Here is a 17542-nt window from a genome sequence, read left to right as displayed (position 1 = left end):
TGAGTGCATACAGCTCCAAAATCTGTAACTCTGTTTCATGCAGATCAAGGCCTAAAGGGCTCAGTGTGTCTATACGCACCCGAGTCCTTGAAAAACACAGGTACGGGAAGCTCACGTGAGGCCTGTGCTTCATCAGAATACATCCGTTCCGATGAAGGGAACAGCAACGTGTTGTTCTCTAGCTTGTAGAACTGGCTGCTTCTGGGGAATCTTTCACGACCTTCCGTAATGTTCATAAATTCACAGCCACATCTTACAATTGAAGGAAATCGCTTCACGCTTAAGAAAAAGTCAGTGCTAGAATTAGGAATCAATGACTTCCTGTTACTAAAAGACGTACAGTATATAGTGACTGTAAAGTACAGTATTGTGTCGTTCATGGTTTATTTAATCGTTTATGGATTTCAATTCTTGGTGTATTTTCACAGTATATTGCTGAATTATAGATGGACTACACATGTAGGACAAGTACAATCTGTATTTCGTAAGAGCATGAATAAAGCGTTCCGCCAACAGAAAGAAGTACTACAGTAGTTTGGAAATCAGCTGTGACCCCCCCCACCCCACCCCACCCCACCCCACCCACTTGCAGTCAGTGAGTAACTTCTTTCTCCAGCACTTGTGCAAGCTTTTCCATCTCACATTAACATGGCATTATAAGCTGAATTTCGAAATGACTTAGTCATTACAGAATGTAATGAAAAGCACAGTAAAACCACAACAAAACGAGCCAGTTCCACGTGAATACCAAGTCTAATTTTGGCGTCGCTAAAAATATCAACGTGCGTTCGGTGAACTCCAGCGCACCTGTAATATTCACACTCGACTAAAATTTCCCGGACTTCCAGATTTCCCGCAATCGCTTAATTGCACTGCTCAAGATAAATTTTAAAAACAAACAGGTGCCCCGTGGACGTTTTCTCTCTATTTGTAAATGTATGTTGCCTTGGTAACCAAGTGATGTATTTAAACTTGTCAAGTTATGGAGAAAGACGGGCTAAAGGTAAACTAATTTCACTTAGTCATATCTACGGTTTTACGTGCACGGCCGTAACCTTATCCCACTAAATCCACATTTGTGTTGTAAATATGACCGACCCTAGTGCTACTTGTGCATTTTATAGAAATGGGTGCATACCGCAGTGAAATACAGCTTGTGTGAAAGTAAGCGAGACGGACCTTCGGTCGCTAATTAATAAAGCAAAGTAAATTTGAGGCCACGAGGAGATAAGGACAAATACAGAAAGTCCGTGTGGGTACAGTACTGCTCAAATGAGTGATCTCTGTTTCGTTGACAATAAAAGTCTCAATCTAGTGGGAATGGTACTTAGTACCGGCATACCGGTGTTCCGGACTACCTGAAGCAGTTACGGATGGTCGTATACAGAGTGGACATTGTTACAGAGTGAAAAAAGCGCTTTCCAGTAGCATTAATTGATGCGCTGTAGGGGCCCGGGGTTTGAATCCATGAATGACAAAGCGAGAGGAACTTTGTACAACTTCATTACATGGCAAATGGATACATGTCATTGTACTTGCAATGATATTTTAACAAGTAATAAAAAGGATGTCGCGCACCCAGAAAACGGAGAGGGGCGCGGGTGGAGCAGCAGCAGCAGTATGTCACTCGGGAGCCAAGCGAAAATGAAGGGCGAAACGTCTGCGGGAAGGCGGAGGGTCACAGGTTCTGGCAGCACTGCAGTTTGCTGCCCCTCTGCCCGTCGGTGGTAGGAGGCACGCTGATGTCCACTACGTTGTTGCCCGGAGACTCGTCGTGCGCCGACCGGTCGGCGATCTGCTTCTGTGAAACGATGCGGTAGATCTCTGCGGAGGACACGGGAGTTCGTCAGTACCCGCTGTCGGAAACGCTCGCGACCGTCCCGCTCCGCGACAACTTGCCGAAAACGGTGGCACACGCTCTGGAGGAGCCGGTATGATGTCGCGCACGACGGCGCTTCCATTTCTTCAGAAATCTGACACCTGCGGCTGTCGCGGTTAAGTGTGCCGAGCAGCATGAGCGACGCAGCGAACCAAACGCGGAGATGGAGCGCGGGCGGGAACGGGACCCTGAGCCGTACCTGTGAGGATGTTTTTGAACGCCTCTTCGACGTTGGTCGAGTCCAAGGCCGAGGTCTCGATGAACGAGAGATTATTCTTCTCTGAAGACGGAAAAGGAGGAGGAGAAAAAACACAGTTGCCACGGTCGGTAACGTCCGTCCGCAATGTCACGCAGAGCCCCCCCCCCCGCCGGAGACAGCGGTTTACCTGCGAAGGCACGCGCCTCGTCGGTGGGCACCGCTCTCAAGTGGCGCAGGTCGCTCTTGTTGCCCACCAGCATGATGACAATGTTGTTGTCGGCGTGGTCGCGCAGCTCCTTCAGCCAGCGCTCCACGTTCTCATAGGTCAGGTGCTTGGCGATGTCGTACACCAGCAGGGCTCCGACGGCCCCCCGATAGTATCTAAGAGACGGAGCAAAGTGAGACGGTGGGGGGGGGGGACACGCACACACCGTCCGGCACAGCGCGCCACGGCACACGCCTCGGTCTCAGGTCACGAAACGAGGACTTTGAACCCACAGAGCGCAAGAACACGGCGAGAGAGACAAAAGCGGCGATTTGTTTGCGCCCGACGGACGTTCGGAGACCCGTCGCCGTTCCGGGCTACGCGGCGGCGACGCCGGGCAGCCTGCACTCACGCCGAGGTGATGGCTCTGTAGCGCTCCTGTCCGGCCGTGTCCCAGATCTGGGCCTTTATCGTCTTGCCGTCCACCTGGATGCTGCGGGTGGCGAACTCCACGCCGATGGTGCTCTTGCTCTCCAGGTTGAACTCGTTCCGTGTGAAACGGGACAGCAGGTTGCTCTTGCCCACGCCGGAGTCGCCAATGAGCACCACTGTGAACGCAGACGTGCAAAGTCAGACTTGAAGGGACCAGGACCAAGGTCTAGGGTCCTTCTTTCCATGCTAACTCGTACCTGACACTTTATTCCTCAAGGTCACTTCCACATCGGCTTTAGACAGAGCGCATCCTTGCGGAACAAACAAACGCTCATTTTGATGCGTTAACCAGCCGGTAAACCGCAGTGCCAGAATCCCAGAAAACCACCCTGGTTTCATCCCTGAAAAAGCCCCCCCAGACGATGCCGATCCACCTAAACGAATCACGAAGGTCCCTCTGATACGGAACGTAAAGAAACGGCCCGGGATCTCGGTTCACAGCAGCACGCCTGCTAAGAAGGACCTGTTTCCGGAAGCGCCGCACTCCCACGGCGCCCCTGTGGCCATTTTTGTAGTCTCATATTTCATATTTGATCGGCGCCCCACCGAGTAACCTGTGTCTTTTTATTACTACCGCGATAACGAGATATCGGCGCGACACCCATAGTAACGCAAGTTGTGAAGTGCTGCTCTTTGTCCGGGAGAGAAGGCCGAGCGCTTGGCCCGTCCATCCTCCTTAGGCCACGGCAGCCGGAGAGCGTCGAAGGTCCTCGCCGCACCGGAAATAGGGAACTGTTGTGCGTTGGCTCCCACACCTACTCTAGTCCCAGATTTACTGGATTCCCCGCTAAGTGTAACATGCAGCTTGGGGGCCCCGAGTCCCAAGAGACATGACTGTTCGCGGAGCTCCTGGACAAGGAGGAACGAGGCTCCGGTGGCACCGAACATTGCAGGAGCGAATAATAAAACGAGTTGGAGCTCCTCGCACCCACGACAGTCACCGCCATCCCAAATAAAGTGTAAACGCGCGCGGAGGCAGAAGAACAAAGGAGACGCGGCTGTCATAAGTGGGCAGAAAGATCACGAGGAAACAGATGTTGGCGGCGGTGCCGCGCGGGGGGTGCGGGGATGGGGGGGGGGGGACTTGCGGCACACACTGCAGCCTCAAAACGGGTATTGTTTAAACACACACGCGTGCGCGCGCACACACACACACACACACACACACACAAATACATATTATATAGAGATTGACGCTCTTTGGAAAGGTGACGTCGTGAGCACAATTGGACGTTACGTCGCCTTGCTCGGCCGGAGCCGATGCGGCCACTGCTGGCGGCTGCGCGCGGATAACACAATGCGACAAACGCGGGCTGCGCGCAGCCGACAACACGGCGCTAGTAGGCTAGTGCACGCGAGCCGCGCGCGAGCTCCCCGCGCACCAGCGACACGATCCCGCTCGGCGAGCTCGCGACACGACAGTCACCGCCGCGAGCGTAGCGACGACCCGTCGACGTCGGCTTGCGACATCCACATCGTCGACAGCGGGATTCTTAATTACCTTTGAACAAGAAATCGTACTCGTCGTCTCTGTTGCCCATTGTTGTAGCAAAACGGGGAAGGGAAAGCAAGGAAAGAAAGGGGAGAACAATGAAAACGATCCAAACGTCCGTCCCAGAGCAACGCAGACTCAGCCCGTTCGCTGCGGTGTCCCCAGATGCGGCAGCGCGCGCTCCCTCTCCGTCGGTCGTCCCGCGTCGGCTCGCAGAGCGCGAGACAACAATGCGCCTTCCGTGCCGCGCGGAGCCCCGCCGCAGGACCGAGCGATCTTCCTCCCGCCGCAGACGGGGAGGAGTCCGAATCCGACTCCCGAGTCCGAATCCAAATCCGACTCGCGCCCCTCGCAGCTGCACTCTGTGCTGTGATGTGTGCGCGCGGAGAGGCCGCCCCCCCCCCCCCGCCTGCCGAGCTCACGAAACCGCGCTTTACCCGCGACGTGAATATTGACTGCGCTGCGCGGGGCGTAAAGCGGGTTACGAACGAACCGACGATCCTGCGCGGAAAGGCGCCAAATAAACACTTTGCTGTGGTTGCGAGACGATTTTTAAACGCCTCTTTTCTCGCTTTCGAGGCTCCGTGGAATATACTGGAAGACGTGACATTTTATGAGTGGCGCAGGCGTAACAGGTCCCGGGACAAAGAGCGTGATAGTGGTACTGGTAGTACAGTACCGTATTTTACATGTACATTTACACAGTAAACACGTACACATGTACTACTGGGCTGTGGGAAAGACGCGTGTTACACGTGCCACCACATTTTTCTCGTCCTCTTTCTCAACAAGAGCTCAAACTGGGTGATGGGGGGGTTGTGAAGAGAACGCGGGTGGTAAAGGACAATTGTGTCTGTGTGTAAACGATACGCACCCCCCCCCCCCGCCCCATTTGCACTGAGCCATTACCCTGGACAACATTAGACTAATGCTAAGTGGTCCAATGAAATGAAAAAGCAAACATTTTCTCACTAATATCTCGCCGTTTAAATCATCTGTGAATCCACATGGACGTTTGATGTCAGGATAACAATGTTCTCCAAAGCATCTCCTCATGCTCAATTAACATTAATATCTGCTGAGTTCATTAACCACCAAGCTATCTTCTATACTGCCTTGCTCAATTTATATTCAAGACTATCCTAACAAAGATGAAGATTTTATAAACTCCTTAGCAGGAGACAAAAAGCCTCGTTGTCATGGTAACCGCCTCCCTATTTGCCCAAGGAAGTGATTGATACGGTTTATTTGAGATTGGTTTTCTCTTGAATGTCAAAGTTGTCTAGTTATCTTTCCTTCATTTCAATGAAGAATAAGGATTTTGTGTGTCGGTGTGGTCCATGGCAGGCCTACCTACAAGCTGTACACTGAAACCTTTGTTTTTAACAAAATACTTTTTGCTCCAGTTAGCAGCGCAGAAAGCTTGAACACTGTTAGGTTCCAGCACTTCCCATGGCTTATCCTCATCTATGCAGCAGGGTAATTTTTACTGGAGTGACTGAAACAGCACACAGTATGTACCTTACCTAAGCATACCCCAGGAGGTGGGATTTGAATGTCCAACATCCAGGGGACTGCAAACAAGTGGGCTCTTCCCTTCCTTCGCACTCTCACATCATCCCTTGAGGTAAGTCTCAGGTGCTGTACTCAAGAGGTTGGCAGTAGTGGGATTCAAACCCACATCTCCAAAGAGGCTGGAGCCTTAAGCCAACACCTTAGACTCCTCAGCCACACTACCTCCGCTGTCCTTGGGGATGGTCTGAGTAAAGGCCTTAAGAAGAGTAAATCACAGCAGGTTTAATGTCACATGTGTACATGTCGCGATGGGCTCTTCCCGGGGTCTCTGACACACTATAAAAATAATAAATGCAAACTAGGCTATAAACACACAGATCGAACTGAATGTTGTAAATTGAAGAGACTGAACAAAGACAGTGCAGCGGGTTTGGCCAGGGCCTGCTCTGTGGTGGGTCTGGGGTTCCAGTCCTGCTGGGGGGTACCTTGTGGTAGACTGGTGTCCTGTCTGAGGAGTGCCCCCCCCCAGCCTTGCACCCTGTGCTCCCAGGTTAGGCTCCGGCTTGTTGGGACAAGCGGCTGTAGACATCATGTGTGTCTGCTGATCCATCCTTTCTGCATTTGCATCACACTGAATTAGTAGAAGAGGCACACACTTCATCTTGCTTCCTTATATTTGGATAAATAAAAATATAAGAAAATATCCAAAATACAGATGGTCTTTTGGATGTGTAAGTCATTGCATGAGCTTTGAAAGCTTTGCTTAGGGCCATTGGAAATGGTGGTATGGAGAGGTACCATTTTACTGGAGTTCACAGTAGACTTTGCGTAAGAGCTTCATCGAAAGTAAGTCGCACTCGTCGCCAGCTCTCAGTAAGCGTGGCTCTTGCATGGACTGCACAAATGAGAAAAGAGAGAAGATGGGAGCACGGTGATACATGGTCTTATTGTGAAATAATTTGAAATTGTTAAACTGTTTCTAGAATAAAAAAACCTCCTGCAGAATGGCATGCTTAATTGGTAAACGAACCTAATCGTTATTTGTATTTATACTGCGTAGTTGTATTGTGAAGGTGTGTGAGGAAGCAAATGAAATAACTGACATGATAAATGCATATGAAATGTATACTGTATCAGCTTGTATAAAATTATTGTATCTTTTCATTTTTTTTGTTTTAGCTGTGTACAAAACTTTTTTTACTTGTACTCAGTGAAACACGTCATAGTTGACAAGTACTAATGTACTTATATTGTACAGTGGTAGCAACTGTGTCCACTTATAACACAAGTCATATTTTACAAACACATTATTATATTAAATTAATTAAATAAGTTTCAGACCAAGCAATAGTATCAGATGAGCTGGGTTTTATTTTTACATTTGACATGATAGGTGCATAAAAATTATCTTCCCGATGTGTGAAAATGAGAAACAACTAATTAATACGATTTCAACTGCAAAGCTGCTTAAATGACAAATGACATGATTTTACATGTACATGATGTATTCATTTAGCAGGTGCTTCTCTCATAATAAAAACAAAACCTTAGATGCAGACGTGTGATTCTTAAGTACAGTTAGTTTGTTACTTTCGATCATATGAACCGATCTACATCACACGAGTAGCTCCATAAAGATTTAATTTAACTGCCCCTTTGTACCGGTTTATATTCTTCATCATCGTCGTCATTATTATTATTACAGCGCGATGCGAAGCTATTGCAACGCTTGTGGGAGGAGCTTGTGCCGTATCCCCGCCTCTTCTTATGACATCACAAGGTCACGTGCAAAAAGGAAAAAAAAAGGTCAGAAACGTTGTCCCGAAGATGGCGGCCTCCTTGTGTCAGTGTTACCAGGTGGGAGACCTTACGGCACTTTAGTACAATTTCTCGTGTCTTTAAAGGTATTTTTGTGGATATGAATAGCGCAGCTTTTCGACGCTGGAGGCTTCTATTAAGTAGCGGGGCGGGCGGCGTGTTTGTAGAGCTCTGCGGAGCTTCGGGGCCTCGGCGGTCCGTCCGGCGGTGGATAGTTTTGACTCACTGAGTGAGTTACTTACCCTGCCTGCGCGGATTCGCGTGTGTGTCGTCGTGTCGTGGCCCTCTTCCAGTGCCATTCCCACTACTGCCTGCGACCTGCTGCCAGTCGTGTTCAATCTGTGTGAATACTAACTTAGCCTGGTGGTGGTTAGCAGCGCGGCCGGCGATTCGAACCCGGCACCTTCCGGCCTGGCTGGCAGCGCACAGCCGGCCGCTCGCCTCGACACATCACTAGCCTCGGGTCGTGCCTGGCACTGCGGCTCTTCTCTGACAGCGTGACGTGTGTGTGTGTGTGTGTGTGTGTGTGTGTGTGTGTGTGTGTGTGTGTGTGTTTGCAGGTTTCTGTGCGAAGGAGCTGCGTGCTCCTTGCTGCGCGCTCCTCCTCCTCCTCCTGTGTGTCCACGTGCAGCGCAGCAGCCCAGGCCGCGCGCAGGACATCATCATGTGTGTCACACACACACCTGTCACAGGTGAGCTCACTTCCTGCCCTTCGTTGCTCTCTGCCGCTCGCTCGCTCACTCACCTTTCCGGCGTTTGTGGCCAATCATGCCGCGCACTCCCTTCGCGGTGAGGCCCAGCTCTCTGCATCTGCACGCCCGTGGAGGTAAAGGCCTGCCTGGACCCGGTACTTTACTCTGTTTACACCGCTCGCTCACTCGCTCGCATCCCGGCAGCGACAGGTTTGCTTCGGCTGGCTTCTCGTCCGAATCCACGCAGCAGCCGAACTTAACTCGGGCCTCTGCGGCATCCTCTCCGCTCCCAGGTGCGGTACGCGTCGGGCGGCGGAGGGGGCCGCAAGGGCTTCTTGGGGGAGTTCGTGGATAGCTTGAAGCAGGAGCTCAGCAAGAACAAGGAGATGAAGGAGAACATCCGCAAGTTTCGGGAAGAGGCTCAGAAACTGGAGGAGTCCGACGCTCTCAAGCAGGCCAGGAGGAAATATGTAAGTGTTTGCATCTCGGCGATTCGTTCGTGTAGCGGACGCTTCTCCCAAAGCTGCTTACAATTGTTGACCCCTTTATACAGGGCAGTAATTTCTTCTTTTTTTTTTACTGGAGCAATTTAGGGTAAGTACCTCGCTCAGGGTACTGCAGCCGTGAGAGGGACTCGAACCGGCAACCTTCTGGGTTCAAAGGCAGCAGCTCAAACCATTACGCTACCTGCTGTCTCCACCCCAGTTGTTCTTCTGCTCTTTGTTGTTTTTTTTTACCGTGGTATAACAATGGCAGAACATTAATCCATTGCTAAAGAAGGCGAGTGCGTGTTGGCACGGTTGCAGTTTCGTCCACTTTTTATCAGTATGTTCAGTAGAAGAGCCATACGTGAACGTACACTGTGGAATTTGAACAAATAGAATACTGGTAATCACCGCAGTGCACTGATGTACTTTGTAGTCAATGTAGTTTTTTTTTTTTTTGCACAGTGCTCTGAGATTTGTTTGAACGGCCTCTCATTTGTCTTTGCTAGAAAACGATTGAATCGGAAACCCTGAAGACATCGGAGATACTTAAGAAGAAGCTGGGCTCGCTGTCAGAGACGGTGAAAGAGGTGCAGTGGAGACAGCAGTCCCCGATCCTTTTGTCTTTGGTGTCTGAGTCCCAAAAGCCACTAATATGAGCACGTCAGGTGTCTAGGTGAGGTAACTGTATAGCCACGCTAACTGCATAACTCCCCCTCCGCGATGCCTCCCCCTGCAGAGTTTGGAGGAGGTGAGTCGCTCTGATCTGGGGAAGAAGATCAAGGAGGGTGTGGAAGAGGCAGCCAAGACGGCCAAGCACTCGGCGGAGTCTGTGTCCAAGAGCGGGGAGAAGATCGGCAAGAGCGGAGCTTTCCGGGCCATTTCGCAGGTGCTTTGCGGCTCGTGGGAGGCCTTTGCACGCAAGGCCTTTTTCGAAAGTCTTCTGTCCTTTGTGTTCCATCTTTTGACAGATGAGCATTACACTCAGGGCTGTTATTCATTAGCTCCTTGATATTATTGTTTTTAGTGAATTTAATTGATTTTTCTCAAAAGCATTGTACAGTGCATGATTACAGTAAGGTCATGCCATTACTGTCATTTACCCATTTATATACCTCAGCATTTTTATTGTGTTTCATGGAAGTACCTTAAGATTATTACAGTCATATTATTTCTTGTTTTCTGGGTTAACTGTTACAATGATCCCACTCTGACCAATATATGACAAAGCTGTCAGTATTATGGTTTACTGCTCTTCTGTTTGCTCTTGTTTTAAACCGAGTCACTGGAGGTGCGCAGTCCAGTTTGGGTTAGATAACATTTTTGAGTCATGTTTGAACTTCTCATTGTTCTATTTATCTGCTGTATCTTCTCATGTTAACAGTCCTTTAGACACCTTTCCGAAAGCTTACGTCACAAAACCGTAACCCGAAAACCCGTTTAATTTAGCGCGGAAGTGTCATTTGTGAGTGTCGGGTGTTCTCCGACGACTCTTCTGAAGATCCTCTTTCTGTCCAGGGCATGGAGACGGTGAAGAAGGAGATTGATGATCTGGGGCAGAGTGGCCCCTACCGACCTCCCACCCAGTTACGGAAGAGGAGCGACTTCTCCTCCAGGGCTGCAGGGACCGAGGCTAAAGTGTTTGAGGCCAACGAGTACGTTGCCTTCTTAGCAGTTTGGTCGTCTGTCTTTTCTATGCAGCACTTTCAGTTAACCAGCCTGGGGTGCTTTATGGACTGTTCATCCCTGGCATGGCAGATGTAACTTTTGCTGCAAAATGCTCTTTCATATTGAATTATGCTGCCTTCTTAAAGAAGCTCGGAATTCACGAAGAAGTTCAATGCTTGTGTTTCCCTTTGTCGAATTAGATGCTGTGTCAGATAGTTGTTTGAGAGTCTCGAGGCTGATAGCAGTGCTGTCTGTCTTCCAGAGAGGCCATGGGTGTGGTGCTGCACAAAGACTCAAAGTGGTACCAGCAGTGGAAGGACTTCAAGGACAACAATGTGGTTTTCAACAGTAAGACTGTCCTTCAGTCCCTTTGCATTTGTCCCTCCCCGCCGTGACGTGTTTACTAGGAGCACGTGTGCTGTGTTGCGGTTTACAGATGGATTGGTATTTTCCTCTCTCTTGTGTACCAAGAACAGAGGAGTGTCCTGCAGTGTAATTCTTATACTAATGTGTGTTGCCCATTTGTTTTCTCTGTTTTCAGAGCAGAACCATAACATCTCCAGTGCTGTTAGTAATAGACGTATCCCCTGTTAACTGCTACTTTTTCCTGTAAATGGACCAGTTGAAAAACCCAATACTGAAAGTACTTGGGCCATTTTGTCTTTTGGGGAAAAGTTCCAGTTGATCCCAAGTCCACCCAAGATTTACCGCAAATGATGTCTGATATCATAAGGAAAAGTTTGTGGAACACATTAAAACAGAATGATTAACATTTTTAGTTTTGTGATTGCATCTGCAAAGGTTTATGGAATAGTGCATGTGGCTGCTCAGCTTTTTTTTTTTTTTTTAAATTTTTTTTTATTAAACTGCATCTGCACAGAGCTTTTTTCTGGAATCACCGTTGACTTCCAAGCTTTTTTGAATTGTGTGCATGGGCTATAGTAGCAAACATTGGCCTTTGTATAAAAAGACTCCACACTATTCTGCAACAGAGTGTTTTTTTTTTTTTTTTTTATTGAATGTCTACATTTGGAACAGAAGAATCATGAATTTTGTTTTCATTTAACGATATTTTCTGTTTAGCTTTGTTCTCATGATAGTGCCCCACTCTGACCAGTAGGTGGCGCTAAGACTCAGTTGATGGAAGTCTAGTTTTCACATTCAGCACTGTGAAAATAGCAGAAGCAGTTCCAACTGTTTCAGCCTTGGAGCACTGTGGAGCTAGCTGTACATGGTGACAGTTAGCAGTGAGTTACCGTTTGAATTCCGCGAGAGCCTGTGAGCTGGGAGGCTCTCTGTTCGCTCTTCGCTCCACTTACAACCTCTCCACCCTTGAAGTGAATGGGACATCCTGAATGGGCACTGGCTAACAGCTATAACAGGCATCTGGGTGAAAGAGAGGAGTGGATTTTAAAGTAATTCATAAAAACAGTGCCCACTAATGTCAACAGCTTGGAAAAACAAAAACAAAAAAAAAAACAGAAACTCAAGGTGTACAAAGAACAGATCTTGGGAAAGGGAGTACAGGGGAAAGAATATAATATTTAACTTGTTCTTTTTTAGTTCTCTTTTTTCAGCTGTAACATTTTGTTTTCTGACCTCAGTGTGTTGTAGCAATTCATCAGCAGGTGTATCCACGAACCTACTGAGATACTGCTCAAGTGTCGGGTATAACAATCTGCTGAGGCCTCTTTATTCCTGCTGTTAGACCCTGGAGCGTCGAGGCTACCGAACCGTCGGTGCATATCGGAGGAGGCCTTGGAGTGGGAGGTTGACAAGGGAACACTTGAGGATGGGGAGAAACTGGTCTCTTTCCACAGGTTCTCCTGCCATGTGGCAACAGTGGGTGCCTGTGCCACTGATACCGAGTCTCTCTCTCTCTCTCTCTCGCTCAGGGTTCTTTGAGATGAAGATGAAGTACGATGAGAGTGACAATGCCTTCATCCGAGCTTCACGTGCCGTCACAGACAAAGTCACTGACCTCATTGGTGAATGTTGGCCTGCTTCTTTTCCTTGGCTCTCGCCACCTGCTTTTATGTGATACTTTTTTTTTTTAATAGATCAGATGCATGTATACATTACAATAGAAGCTGTAGTTTAATAAGAAGTAACAAAAAATACCATTAACATCTGCACTTCAAATGAACATTGATGCAAAAGGGACAGAATATTTACGTTTATCTGCCTGTTGGGCTGTGTCTCTTAAACATGCATTTAAATCCAACTGATTATGACAAGTTGGAAAGGCTATAAAAACTATGCGTTGGTCTGTCGACTGCAGTCAGACATTCGGTAACAGCGCTTTGTAGGGAGTACACACAGAGTTCTGCCATGGAAAAACACTTAAACGAGAGTAACCTTAATGAAATCGGGGTTCTTAAACGTCACATCATTTCAATTACCTGATTTTATGCTCTTCAACTAGTCCTTCACTTGGTTCTGTATTTGAATTAATGTAGTAAGCCTGTCTACATATGATTGCATCTAGTGCCCTCGCAGTTCCTAAGCCAAACGTCATGAGTCGGCTCTGTTTCTTTCTTCCGCTAGTGCAGTTTTGCCACGAGAACTATTATCGCATGCAACAAAATGGCCTGGACCTGATATGAGTCTCTGCAAATTTCAGTTGCTCCCAAAATGCCTGTGAGAGGATTTGGTTCCCATGGAACTGAACCCCTGTGAGAGAAAGTCTCATACATGCAACCAGATGTTTTCATTTGTTAAGTTTTGATCCCCTGGAGCGTTTTTGAAATACCGTGTATTGCGACTCATCTTCTCAGCTTAGGGTACGTACTCAGTAATTGCCTTCAGTTGCATTATGAAGCGAAGGAGATGCTGCTTTAGGTAAAGGTGTCCCCTACAGAAGAAGAGCAAGTGTAAGAGTGGAACCTTGTTGTAATGAGAGGCGTTTCTAGGTCATCGGCGGGGCATGTCATGTCTCATTAGTGACTGAACTGAAATGTTGATTTGCCAACCCAGGTGGTCTGTTCTCCAAGACTGAAATGTCAGAAGTGTTGACTGAGATCCTCAAGGTGGATCCTAACTTTGACAAGGACTCTTTCCTGAAGCAGTGTGAACGTGACATCATACCCAACATCCTAGAGGTAAAGCCTCCAGAGAGTCGATCTTCTTAGTGCCTGTGTTCAGCAGCTCGCGGTGGATAGTCCCCAGCCGACGAAAGAGACTGCTGTCAGTTTATGTGGGAATCTGTTGGCATATTCCTTTGCGTGTCTCTACAACGTGAGCTCTGACTTTCTGTTTGGGGTCACAGGCAATGATTCGCGGAGATCTGGAAGTGCTGAAGGACTGGTGCTATGAAGCTGTGAGTGCTGCCCTTCTCATCATGCTTAGTTCTGTCCATGCGGCGCTTCTGCTTCGGATTATTGCGGTTGTGTATTTTCTTGCTGAATGTGTGAAGGCCATTGTCTTTAGTCTGTTTCTGCCTCTTTAATTTGTAGACATACAGTCAGCTGGCGCATCCCATCCAGCAAGCCCGGACTATGGGTCTGCAGTTCCACTCCAAGATTCTGGATATTGACAACATCGATGTGAGTGTTTACTCATAACCTGGTGCTCCATCTTTGGTCGTGGCGATCTCGTATAACCTCGCTCATCGCATTATACATGTGTGGTCTTGACTGTGTGCCACTTATGTTGTTTTTGCTTATGCATTTCTGTGAGAAATGAGGTATCTCTGAAGCTTCATGACATTATCCTTCTCGCTGTCCCATCCCAGCTTGCCATGGGGAAGATGATGGAGCAGGGACCTGTGCTGATAATCACTTTCCAGGCCCAACTGGTTATGGTGATCCGTAACCCCAAGGGAGAAGTTGTAGAGGGAGACCCGGTGAGTCCCCTAAAAGCTGTACCAAACTGCAGAAAGCTTGGCGTTGAGTGTTTTTTTTTTTTTTTTTTTTTCTCCCCCCCTTTTTCTGACTGCTTGGTTGCAACTCCTTCGCTGGAGGGCCGTGAGGATGCTCCAAGAGGTTTAAGTATTTGATCTGTGGTCTCTTGTCCTGCAGGTGAACTGCCTCCACAGATCTTAGTCCTTATTTTTTGTAACGAAGGCCACGTTTAGACTCTGGGACATGTTAGAAACATTCCGTGCTCGACGTGTTGGTTTGGATGTCTGACCGCGAGAGAAGATTCATCAATCAGTTGCTTTTGTGATCATACCTCTTGGTGGACCCGCTCCAAGCAGTTCTAGGACACGGCACTAACATGATTGTGTTTCTATTTGCTGACTGACAATCTTTGCTTAAAATCTGTCCCCAATATGCTTCACATTTTCCCTGGGGGGCTGTCGGTGGTTTCAAGGCAGTTTGTGGGAGGGAATCAAAGTTTGTGTGTGACACATAGTCCAATGCTAGTCCATTCAGCGGCTTTGAATAGCCTGGCAGTTGTGACATTTTTTTGTCATTTTGTGTTTACACTGGAACAGTAGAGATTCAGTACACAGCTTCCAGTGACACACTTCATCCTTTCATATAGCATGTAGCAGCATTCATGTTGAAGCAGCTGAGGCAGCAGTTTTCCTCTGGGCAATATAACCAACACCTTTACATCCTCAGTTTGTGAGGACTGGCTGAGCACGAAGGTTGAAAGGAATTTTTTTTTTTTTTTTTTTTTTTTTTTTTTTTTTTTTTTTTTTTTTTTTTGAAATGACCTGATTGTGATCGTGAATGACAAAGCTTAGGGTGGTGGGAATGGGAAATAATAGCACCCATGAAGCACAACATAGCTCGTGCAGAGATGGTGGTTCCTTGGTGGTGCAGCAGGCAACGTTACTGCACATTGGAGAGTAGGTCCACACCTGCTTCATGCCATGTAGAATTTTGTATCAGGAAGACTGATTTTGGCAGGGTCTGATGGTCAGGGCAGTGTGAGGGTCTGTTAGACTTTTGGTTGTGGGTGGTCCTCACTTTGCCTGTGTTTTCCTACAGGAGAAGGTGCTACGGATGATGTATGTGTGGGCGCTCTGCCGTGACCAGGAGGAGCTCAACCCGTATGCTGCTTGGAGACTTCTGGATATTTCTGCCTCCAGTACTGAACAGATTCTCTGAGAGAAGTGAGCACAGGCAGTTTTGGGTGGGGTACACAGGCCGGCTTTGGACACACATGCTGTCCTCCTTGTCGGCAGCAAAGAGTTCCCTGGAAGGTGGGCTGCTCGCATTTTGGACTTTGGACTTGCCGCTCCTTTTGCCATCCATGCCCACTGGCCGACGTGGACTGAAGTGAGCGCCTCGCCCAGAGTCGGTCGACGGTCCTCTCTGCGTGAACCGAACGGCGGCTGGAAGCGGGCCGCTCCGCCTGGCCACCTTATCCCCACTGTGTGCCACGCTGCCACCTCTCTTTTCTCACTCGGCCGGCTAGGATTTCCTTTACCTCTTCAGGGTAGTGTGGCTTGTCAGTGCCATAAACTCATGTGGCCAACCTTTTTTTTGCCATTGTTGGAACTTTTAGAACATATTTATTCAACAGTTTTGTCCCACTGTAAAGGCCATCAGAAATGGTTTATTGTAGGAATGTGAAAATTAACGTTTGTATCTACGTTATGGCAAATTAGGAAACAAAATGTGCTATCCTGTAATTGCTCTGGTTTTCCATGAGTTGAAAGGGTCACATCTTGAATTGAAAGACAAATATCACATTAATACCTCAATTAACTGGGGTTCAGAATATGAATATATGCATGTTTCTGGAAGTGGTTTGTCTTCTGAAACGCCTCTGACGGTACAGCTTAGTTTGGCAGTGTAGTGAAATGCTGCTTGTTACGTAACCTAAAAAAAGGGTTAATTATCAAGTTACAACTGAGCAGGTCTCTTTAGCGAGCCAGTTGAAAGGAGTGTATTTTTTACCACAGGCCTGTGATTCTTAGACCTGGCTGCCCCAAAGAGCCCAGGTTCTACTGTGGAGGTTGCAGAGGGTCACCGCTTCAGCTCAATCGAATATCGTAGGTTTGTGGTTTTTCCATTTTCGAAGAACGCACTGAGATGGATGTAAAGTGGTGCGCAAGGGCTCCAGTAATTCTGCATTTCGCTGTATGGTAAGGCCTCATACCAAGAAGGAAATGGATCCAGTTTGAATACACCATCTGAAGTCCTTCTGGAATGATGAGAAGAGAGTGCTTTCACCATGAGCTCTTCTACACAATGGACCATTCCAGCACTCTTGTGTGCGGATCTGGGGGTTGCCATGGGTACTGCGGGCAGCATGCCATGCTTGACCTAGGGAATGTATTTACCTGTCTATTTAATGTCAATAAAATGCACCAGGGCTGTTGTCTGTACCCCACTTGAAACGTGCAGCGTCCTCTCCTGAATTTCAGCTGCGGTTCTTTGCCTTTTGGCTCCATTTGTACTATTGTTACTGTTGCCTTGGAATAGGAGGGTTCCTGGTTCAAAACCCACTCTGCCTGGCTGTTCCATGAACAAATGAGTAGGTGTAATGAGCAAGACAAATGGTACATGGTGGGGATGACATCCAGCAGAAAGAAGAAGCTCAACCCACCAGTAGTACTACGTAGATCGAATTGCTTAGTGTTGCTTTAAAATGTGATATTAAGAGCAAGAATGTTGAATGCACCAGTGCTGCTCGCAAAGTTTTTGGGGAGAAGTGAAGTTATGCAGTGCAGGTGTCTATTTAAGTGACCCTGTGGGAGGACAGCTGCACGTCTAGTATTTTATTGTACTTTTTTGTCGTTGCGCACACCGCGCCAAGGTTCCCGACTTGTCATATCCATCCAGCGCTTGAGAATCATTAGTCTTCTGCAGTCGAATGTTTGTGGGGCCCCGAGGCGACTCGTGGATAAGCAGCAGTGGAGCCCACACGCGGGTGCCGCCTGGGCTGCGGGGGAGCGGGGCGCTCAGGGCTGCGTGCGAGTGTGTGTGGATCATCCCTGTCTGACTGGCCCAGATTGATTGCCCTGGCCTTGGAAACGTGTGGGTGTGCTGTGGGTTGAGGGGAGTTGGTGGTGGGGGGGCCGCCTATTGATTCGCACACTGCGCTAAGCAGACAGCCCATTTCTGCACTGCCTTGCATGATGAATCCCCCCACGGACGGGCGAGTGCTGAGGCTGCAGGTCTCCGCCACGCTCCTCA

At 48.3% G+C, this 17542-nt stretch overlaps 2 protein-coding genes across 2 annotated transcripts; one reads left to right on the top strand and one right to left on the bottom strand.

Moving 5' to 3' along the window:
• Nucleotides 1-611: 611 nt before the first annotated feature.
• On the bottom strand, nt 612-4643 carry LOC108919849 (ras-related protein Rab-11B-like). The gene is made up of 5 exons (XM_029254818.1): nt 4277-4643; nt 2696-2891; nt 2266-2459; nt 2079-2159; nt 612-1824 (listed from the first exon to the last, which is right to left on the bottom strand). The coding sequence occupies exons 1-5, from the start codon at nt 4314-4316 to the stop codon at nt 1679-1681; spliced, it is 657 nt and encodes a 218-aa protein (XP_029110651.1). The 5' UTR covers nt 4317-4643; the 3' UTR covers nt 612-1678.
• Nucleotides 4644-7576: 2933 nt separating this feature from the next.
• timm44 (translocase of inner mitochondrial membrane 44 homolog (yeast)) lies at nt 7577-16736 on the top strand. Its single transcript, XM_018728137.1, has 13 exons — nt 7577-7639; nt 8161-8292; nt 8586-8762; nt 9287-9367; nt 9517-9666; nt 10296-10432; nt 10708-10793; nt 12341-12433; nt 13422-13546; nt 13714-13764; nt 13901-13990; nt 14179-14289; nt 15386-16736. Exons 1-13 carry the CDS (start codon nt 7610-7612, stop codon nt 15503-15505), a joined length of 1383 nt encoding a protein of 460 aa, XP_018583653.1. The 5' UTR covers nt 7577-7609; the 3' UTR covers nt 15506-16736.
• Nucleotides 16737-17542: the final 806 nt, after the last annotated feature.

This window comes from Scleropages formosus, chromosome 9, assembly GCF_900964775.1.
Source record: "Scleropages formosus chromosome 9, fSclFor1.1, whole genome shotgun sequence".
Lineage (NCBI taxonomy): Eukaryota > Metazoa > Chordata > Actinopteri > Osteoglossiformes > Osteoglossidae > Scleropages > Scleropages formosus.
The sequence above is the reverse complement of the archived record's forward strand: the minus strand, read 5'-3'. Positions and strand labels throughout refer to the sequence as shown.

What these genes read in the sequence shown, in the direction of transcription:
- LOC108919849 (XM_029254818.1), bottom strand. Translation starts at nt 4,316, where the DNA reads ATGGGCAACAGAGACGACGAGTACGATTTCTTGTTCAAAG. An exon ending in CGAGGCGCGTGCCTTCGCAG is followed by an intron (nt 2,160 to 2,265) that starts GTAAACCGCTGT and finishes TTCCGTCTTCAG; the next exon opens with AGAAGAATAATCTCTCGTTC. An exon ending in GTTCAAAAACATCCTCACAG is followed by an intron (nt 1,825 to 2,078) that starts GTACGGCTCAGG and finishes TGTCCTCCGCAG; the next exon opens with AGATCTACCGCATCGTTTCA.
- timm44 (XM_018728137.1), top strand. Translation starts at nt 7,610, where the DNA reads ATGGCGGCCTCCTTGTGTCAGTGTTACCAG. An exon ending in AGCAGGCCAGGAGGAAATAT is followed by an intron (nt 8,763 to 9,286) that starts GTAAGTGTTTGC and finishes TGTCTTTGCTAG; the next exon opens with AAAACGATTGAATCGGAAAC. An exon ending in AAAGTGTTTGAGGCCAACGA is followed by an intron (nt 10,433 to 10,707) that starts GTACGTTGCCTT and finishes TCTGTCTTCCAG; the next exon opens with AGAGGCCATGGGTGTGGTGC.